General features: G+C 34.8%; 1 protein-coding gene across 3 annotated transcripts; it reads right to left on the bottom strand.

The window, feature by feature from the left end:
* Positions 1–1,372: 1,372 nt before the first annotated feature.
* LOC142518228 (putative magnesium transporter NIPA6) lies at positions 1,373–4,944 on the bottom strand. Of its 3 annotated transcripts, none has more exons than XM_075620970.1 (10): positions 4,368–4,944; positions 3,676–3,732; positions 3,475–3,565; positions 3,205–3,365; positions 2,982–3,091; positions 2,708–2,845; positions 2,266–2,358; positions 2,064–2,181; positions 1,869–1,937; positions 1,373–1,783 (listed from the first exon to the last, which is right to left on the bottom strand). In XM_075620970.1, the coding sequence occupies exons 1-10, from the start codon at positions 4,489–4,491 to the stop codon at positions 1,776–1,778; spliced, it is 969 nt and encodes a 322-aa protein (XP_075477085.1). In that variant the 5' UTR covers positions 4,492–4,944; the 3' UTR covers positions 1,373–1,775. The 3 variants fall into 3 exon arrangements, with proteins under 3 accessions (XP_075477085.1, XP_075477084.1, XP_075477086.1); XM_075620969.1 differs by having other exon boundaries at positions 2,982–3,109; positions 4,368–4,938; XM_075620971.1 differs by lacking the exon at positions 4,368–4,944 and adding an exon at positions 4,034–4,305 and having other exon boundaries at positions 2,982–3,109.
* Positions 4,945–8,341: the final 3,397 nt, after the last annotated feature.

The raw sequence follows: 8,341 nt of genomic DNA, 5'->3' as shown, positions 1-8,341 counted from the left end.
TATTATACAATTGATTCTGAACAATATAAACAATTTAACAAAATCATCAATGTCGGTTTCGGCATCAGTACTTTCAAGTGAGAAAGTTTCTTCTTGATAGAAATCATGTTAGCAACGCTTACTTTCCCTCCAAAATGTCGACCCAAGAATCTTGACTCCATCTTAAAGTTCATGACAATTTCAACAGAAGAAGAAATTATGGGCAAAAAAGATATTTAACATATTTATTCAAGCATTTCAGACGAATATTTATTCCACTTAAGCGGACAAGTTTATAAACATAAACCACATAACAAATTCAAAAACAGCATAAAAATTGGTGATAAAAAAATTAACACCACGAAATAAAAAAAGAATTTATGAACTTACAAATACTATTGAAGCATTTCAAATACATACTCTATCGCAACAGCAAAAAAAATTAATAAGTAAATTCTTATCAAATTAAAGAACGAAACCCTACGATGTAGGATAAACGAACTAAACTCAAAAATTATAACAAAAAATTATGAACTTAAGAATATTCATTCAAGAATTTCAAAAAAAAAAAAATCAAATAGAACAGTCAAAGAATGTAAACAAGAAAAGCAGCAATACGACCGGTGAAAACTCTCCGACGCTTAAGTCAGAGCTACCTCAAATCAAATAAAAAAAAAATTGAGAACAAAATGAGAGAGAATCTTTCAAATGAGACGAAATGAGCTATTGATGCATCATAGACTTTAGTGGGCATGGACCATATTTGAGCTATTCCTGCTCCTATGTGTCGTTCAAAAATTGGGTCTTTAGAAAAATATTCAAATTCAACTGACAATTTATGAATTCCATTTAAAAAAAAAACAAACAAACGAAAAGAAAAGCCATAAAAAATATAAGATCAAGATGTCAATATCAAATTGAATAATATAATTTAGTTACCAAATATTTGAATCCATGAATGAACTGAAACGTCAAATAACCTATGAATACAGACACGAAAACATTTGTCAATTGTTTAAATTTATACAAAAAATAAAATTGAAGTGATACAAACAAATGGAGTGAAAATGAATGTTTGCTGTGTTTAAAATTTTTAATTGTTTATTTCGTAGTTAAAACATGTTTTATCGCATATTGGATTAGTTTTCAGTTGATCTGAATAATAATCAAAGATCATTTAGAGATAACTATAACTTTGATCAGGTACATTTGTGTTAAAATATAATCTTAGTTCTGTATCTTTTAAATTTTGATAATTTTAGCTTTTTTTACGAGAATGTTGATGTCAGTATCATATCATCGTAGTGTTAAAATTGGACACACAAAAAATAGTGAGATAAGATTAAAATTTAATATAATAGAATATCAAAATTGCAAAAAAAACAAATTCTCGAGACCAAAATTGTACTTTTTTAGTAATTAGGTTACGATAAACTCATGAGCATATTCAAATTCACACTGCGACCTCAAAATTGTAGTAGTGAACAAGATACACAACCCAATGACCTTACAACACCCTTTGACCAAAAACAATTTAAAAAACCAAAAAAAATTAATAAAAATACAGCTGCATATTTACATACCCCATTCGATTAAAAAAAAGCAAGAACGAAAAACAAAACCAAGGAGAGTTCTTGATGGAAATTTCACTCTGCAAAAACATTCTAAGCAGCCTCAACCCACCCAAATCCTAAAATTGTTTCGCCTTTCTCCCAGTCCCTCGAAGAAAAGGTGCATGAATGGGGAGGTGAAACCGGTGGCGAGCCTTGTCCCATGGACGTCTTTTCTATGAAAAATCACTTAGCTGTGGTCACAAATCCATTCATCAGATATTCAAGTTTCTTATTTATTTCCTTAGGTTCTTAATGCTTGCTTAAAGTAGTCCTAACCACGTAATGCGATGAAGTGAGCTTCTTCTAATCCTTTTGATTGATCTCCATCATACCATGTTATGGTTCCTGAATAGATTAACAAAAGCCTATTTTATAAACATAATACTTTTACACACATATTACTTGTTCATTTAAAAGCTTGTTTTGGACAACAAATGCAAACTTTGGACTTAAAGGGAGGATATGCTATACCTGTTGTGGTAGCTGGCTCCTCTTCTCTTGTCATATGAAGTATTAATGTTCCAGTGAGAATAGTTATGAATCCACATAACTCGGAGGTTATGCTGCTCAGATTCTGACCTGACCAGTCCTGTAAAATAATGCAAGAGTCTAGATAGTTTGTTTGGTGAAATTTGATCCCGACAAAGAACTACATTTGAAAAAAAATAAATACCTTAAACATTATCACGCTAGCGATGATGGTCAGTGAAGTGAACATCACATAATATATTGGAGAAACTATGGCAGCATTGAAAGTATCGAGTGCCTGAACATACCAATCGCAAAATTACAGATTGAGAAATAGAATAGCAAAATATTTTCAGGGCAAAAGGATTTTCTATCTGGTTAGAAACAAGGCGGTCTTGTAGATTAATGAACTCAAGATTTCTAGACAGTCACATAACTAATCCTGGATGACCAAAAGAATGAACTTTCGTTCAAACTTCTAGCAAGCACATGATATGCCAGATAACGTACATGAGCTACTATTGCTTACTTCGGATAATGGTTAATCAAGTGGCAGTTGTAAAGGCTCCAATACCAATAATTGGTGAATGTTTCACATTTCTAAACAACAAAATACATCAATCAAGAGCCTTGCCTATTACGATTACCTTGTTCAAATAATTCAACTGAGTGATCACAAAAATTACAGCAACCGAAAGGAAAAACCAAGTCTGAGCATATCCAAATTGATTGATCCCCTCTAAAGTAAGTTTTATAGCAATTCCAATTGCCTTTATGCTCACAACCTGCATTAATATATATTGACGAAGCCGTGTGAAGGGATGAGAAGCTTCTCCATTGAACAATGCAGATGAGTACGTAGCCACAATAAATAAAAGAAGCTCTTTATAAATGTAAAAGATGTGTTGGGAACATGATTACCGTGAGTGCACCCATCAAGGAGCAAATCCCCAAGTAAACCAATATGTTTGTCTGCCCGCAGAGAGGCTCAAAATGCAGCATTAATACTAGCACCATGGATACCGTAGTGGCTACATAAATCATAAATGCTATAGACAAAAAAAATGAGCATAAGCCAGAGTCTAGGAAGTCGTTAATGACTAGATTTTGTAAGAAAACTATAAGAAGAGAAATAGAGAACAACCTGGTTGAGTAGCCAATAACCAGACCTCTTGTACAGAAGTTGGAGTGTGTTCTTCAGGAGCATGAATCACGATGACTATAGATCCTACAATGCAAGCCACACATCCCAGTATGCCCAACTTTTGCAATCGTTCCTTCAACATAAAGTGTGCCAAAAAAGCACTTTACAGATGCATGAAAATGGTTATTTACATGGATATAATCAAGGAATCTTTCAAAATGTTTGATATCGTCAAATTGTAACAGAGGTCAGAAATCATGAAGAATGTACCTAATGATGATACTCAATGCACCAAGGGGAGTCACAAGAACAGCTGGCGCGTAAATATAAGCAACAAAATTGGCCACCTCTCCAGCAATCACTGTAAGAAAGACAAGAAAATTATCAGCATATTGATCAGAACGTCGGAAGATCAACCTTCTCGTAGCAATCAGGATGCAAAAAGAGAACAAATGTAAAAATCTCACTTACTTGTAATCATACCAGCCCACCAAAGAGGTTCAAGTAAGTAAGTGTAGCCACCAAATCCTACAATATGAAATACACAAATTGTGAATGTATAGCAAATAAACTGAGAAATAATACAGTGTGAGAAAAGTGATTTACATTTTACATACATGAATATTGTAAATCTTTTTTGCACGACTTGTACAAAAAAAGATTTGGCAAGCGAAACAAGAATTTTTCAGAATTGGTAAACAGAAATTGACTCGTATATCATTTTAGAACACGTAATATTGTTGCTGATTAGACTCTGTCTATTCTTGTTTCTTGAGTTCCCAGACAAATATTCAGCTTCCAAAATATGCTGACCAAGAATAGGACTCACTCGCCAAATCATTTTATCACTGTGCTCACAATTATTTTCCCCTCCATCCCACCAGATAAATGTTCAAAATTTTCAACACCCTTGTTTCCAAATTTTGCATCCATCAATCCATCACAAGTTTCATCGACTATAGAATCCGTTAGCTAGAGATTTATCAACACATCAGCCAAGAAATTAATATACCCCTTACCACAGCTCCAATACGCTTGCTCCCTTCAAAAATCAAATGCATCACAGATCCATTTATACGAGTAGACATAAACACCAAAAAAATAACACCTTTACCGAAGGAACAACAAGAATCCATGGGTATTTAATTATATGTAAACTATACCTGCTCGAGTACCAGCAGCAGCTGCCTTCTGTAGACCTTTCTTCTTCAAAATAAAACTCGTTCCAATAAACAAACTCGACAGCATTGCCAAAATCAACCCCCTCGTATTATCCGAAACACCCATTATTTTCTCAACAAATATATATATATAAACAAACACAGAGACTCTGTATCTATATCAAACACCTGATCGGAACTCTGTCGACTGAAAACCCACAAAACAAACACAAAAATGCAGCTGAATGAGCTCCAATCATTTCAGATTAGTAAAAACCAAAATTTAATATCTAGACAAAGTCCCGCCAATCACGCGGCAGAAGCAATTTCAAGATTTCTTGACCACAACAAATAGCAGTGGAACAACAAAGGGTATGTCAAACACTTGGAAGCCGGCGTGTACAACTCCCTACGGCGGCGGTATAACTCCGTTGGGCGATTTAAGGGTGTCTTTATGTTGAATCAGCTGCGTCGTCTGAGAAATTAATAGAAAATTAAAGAATTGAACTGTCCCCCAGTGAGGCTGTGAGATGTATTTATCATTTTATTTATTCATTGCAAATAATACTAAGATATTATTGCTTTTGACTTCGGCTTCATTGGAACACCAATCGATTCTTATAAATTACACGGGCTAAACGTATGCCGACACTGTAAATTTTGTATTTTGTCAAATAATCTTCTATATTTTTTTTATGGGATTGGCGGTCTTGTCTTTTTCAATTATTGGCTATCCATTCTCGATCTCCATGTTATGTTTGCACGTGTTGAAGATGCAAGTATTTTTTGTTTTTGTTTTTTTTATTTCTTTAGCATGAACTTCCTAAAATGAACTGAATCATTTCATTTATTGATTTGCTTGTCTTTTTCATCTTCATTTTGCGACTAAAACCAGTGGGAACAAAATCGTCATGGATTCTGAAGCATGCATCATGCAAGACCATCTTGGATTTAAGATATCTGATTCCTTCGTTGTGTTTATGCGACAAAAGAGTTGAAATTAAAGTCGTGATATTCGAGGAAAAAAAAATCGAAAGATATAATGTATTATAATTGAATATTGAACAATGTGGGTTCTTTCGATGGTATATTCGTTGGAGACCACACATCTTATCCAAACACCGTTTCGCTCTTTGGATTTTTGCTCATGAGAAGTGCTTGACAAAGGACAGACAGCCCTATATCCTAGACAAGTCTTGTTGTCTTTGTGGTACTGTGAATGACACTGCACGGCATGTTTTCTTTGAGTGTACAGCTTCTACACAGCTTTGCGTTAGATTATGGGAGTGGTTGGAAGTTCAGTGTATGGCGCGATCTACGACAGGTTTACTTCGTCTTCTCCGCAGGAGATTCAGAGGTACTACCATGCATGCACAGAGGTGCCACTCGGGGATAGTTGCATTGGTTTATCACATTTGGATTGCTCGTAACAAGGTACTTTTTGACGGTGAGAGGCCGGATGTGGAAACTATCTTTCGGAAGATTTTGACTCATGTTCATCGAACGCCGGCTGCTGCCTGATGTTCATATTTTGTCTCCCAGTATTTGCATTTCATTCATGGGATATATCTATTTTTTGATATAACCATTTTCTTCAATTATGGTTTTTGAACACTGATTTGTGATCCTTGGATATGCCCAGTGTATTTTGTATTCTCTTTATTTACCATCTATGATATGTGTTCATATCAAAAAAAAGTAGCAGATTCATTGATCACTAGTTATGTACATGTTTCCTCCTTATGGTCGTTGATCTTCTTGTTAAGTAACACGGTGGTTTATGTAATGGACATTGTCAATTGATTATGTATTCAAATTAGCGTAGAAGTTTGTTGTAGTATTGGTGACGTCTATTAATATATGTGTTTTGGTATATTAAATGAAATTGCGCTTATTGTGTTCAATGAAATTGTCTTTTAGACATTTTTTTATTCCAGTATAATCAACCAAAACAAATATATACAAATTCATCAAACCAAAACAAAACACCTTGTAAACAAAGGTGTGTTCCAATCCATTAAACCAAAAACATTACATTTAAACACATTACATATATCTTCCAAGTTTCTAACAATTACATTTGTCCAAAACACATTGCTTCCACTAATTCAAAACACATTACTGACAAATCTCATTCTTGCTTCCGAATAAAAAAAAAACACCAACAATTAATTAACATGATGTGCACTGGCATTGTCTTGTGTTCCAGTATTGGCATTGGCATTTCCTTGATTTCCTGCATTGGCATTGGCTTGAGTTCCTGCATTGGCATATGCACATGCACTATTCGCTGCACATACGTTAGTACCAGCACTCGCACTCGCACTCGCACTTGAACTTGCACTTTTACTACTTCTTTTTGTTTTGCTCTTGCACTAACCAACCATGCAGGTCATAACAATAATAAAATGTTTGAAAAACACTCTAAAATAATAATCAATCATTTAAACATGATGCTAACTTATTGTGAGATCCCATTAGTTGTTTCATGTTAATTATGTAATTTGTGAATTGTAAATCAACTCATAATGTAATTGTTTCTCTCGAAAATTTGCGGGCGTGCCAGGCACGTGTTCGTGCCGAATTTGTGAAATAATCTGACTTCTAATCAGGCGTTGCGAATTTCGATTCGATCGTTTGTTCTAATTCCCTCGAAATGGCTCCAAAAATAAGAACGTGAAATGAGGAATATAATGAAATTAAAGGAGAAATCCATAAACAACATCAACATTCATTATGCTGTTATAAATTCGAACAAAGTTTTTACATAAAATGTGGATGGACATACTAGAATCTATAGAAAAAGATTGCTGGAAATGGAAATAAACAACAGACAAATGAGAGAAATTCTGCAGAGAGTTTGCTATGGATTTTTTGTGTTGATTTGTCGGGGGATTCTTTCTGATCCTTCATGCTGCTTTTGTAACGCTCCACATGGAAGTTTCAACCACATTCCACAATCACTCACGTTGGGTCATGGCTCAACTTCTGTCATCGTGCTTTCTTGGACCGAACTGCAACTCTTTTTGGGCCAAAATGTTTGGGCTTCTGATTATGGGCTTCAAGGAATATTTTTTGGACACAACAATTGCCCCCCGTAGTCAATTTGGCCAGTGGGCCAATTTGACTAATTATATATTTAGCCCACTTTGGCCCATATTCAAAACTTGGCATGGAGGCCATATTTTGTATCACAGTACCCTTCAGAGTTTGTCCAGTAACAACCCTTAACGTGAATTCTTATTTTCTACTCCTTTCATTCCTCCTTCAAATAGACAAGCCCAAACCCACATCAATCCTCAAAATTTCGCCTTCAAATAAACAAACTTTGATTCCTTCCATCCAGCCGTATCATCTCAAAAGAGCAGGTAGATTTCTACATTTTTTCTACTTCTTCATGACAAAAACATTGTAGAATATGTCAAATTTCATGATGCACTCAAGGTGTTTGTGCATGTGTCTGAATGAGTTTTTGATAAGTAATAATGGGTGTTGCACTTCAACAAAGCAGCTACCTTGATGTGCATATTCAGAGCTTGGCCTATGGCTAGTGCAACTTATGTAATCTTCATATTGAGAACACAACCACACGAGGTGCTCTTCTTTTACCCAAATCATTAGCTAGCACTGTATAAATTAGCTTTGATCGAGATGGTAGAGTCTGATGGATTTCAGAAGATGGAAATGAGGTATGTATAAATCACTCAACTTTTATTCACTTGGTAATCTTCCATCCTGCTTAGTAGATGCTCTTCTTCCTCGCTGTAATGTTGTATTATTATTTGAGCATTCATAGTTTGTTGATCAACACTCCGTTATTCATCACTTGGTCCCATTTATTTCGCAGGAACATCATTGGAGAAATCGAGAATTTATCTCAAAGGCCAATACAAGAAAATACCTTAAAGACCAATAGAGATGAAAATTCCTCGTGGTAGTGCCGCTGGCCTATCAAAATTACCAAGCTTTGATGAATA

This window comes from Primulina tabacum, chromosome 11 (assembly GCF_025594145.1).
Source record: "Primulina tabacum isolate GXHZ01 chromosome 11, ASM2559414v2, whole genome shotgun sequence".
Classification (NCBI taxonomy): Eukaryota; Viridiplantae; Streptophyta; class Magnoliopsida; order Lamiales; family Gesneriaceae; genus Primulina; species Primulina tabacum.
Note: the sequence above shows the minus strand (reverse complement) of the source record. Positions and strands in the feature narration are given on the sequence as shown.

Bases quoted from the DNA above. Each gene is read 5' to 3' on its own strand.
- LOC142518228 (XM_075620969.1), bottom strand. From the start codon at position 4,491: ATGGGTGTTTCGGATAATACGAGGGGGTTGATTTTGGCAATGCTGTCG. The intron at 3,366-3,474 runs GTACATTCTTCA...GCATCTGTAAAG, and splicing joins GCATTGAGTATCATCATTAG to TGCTTTTTTGGCACACTTTA. The intron at 1,938-2,063 runs GTATAGCATATC...TAATCTATTCAG, and splicing joins GGAGCCAGCTACCACAACAG to GAACCATAACATGGTATGAT.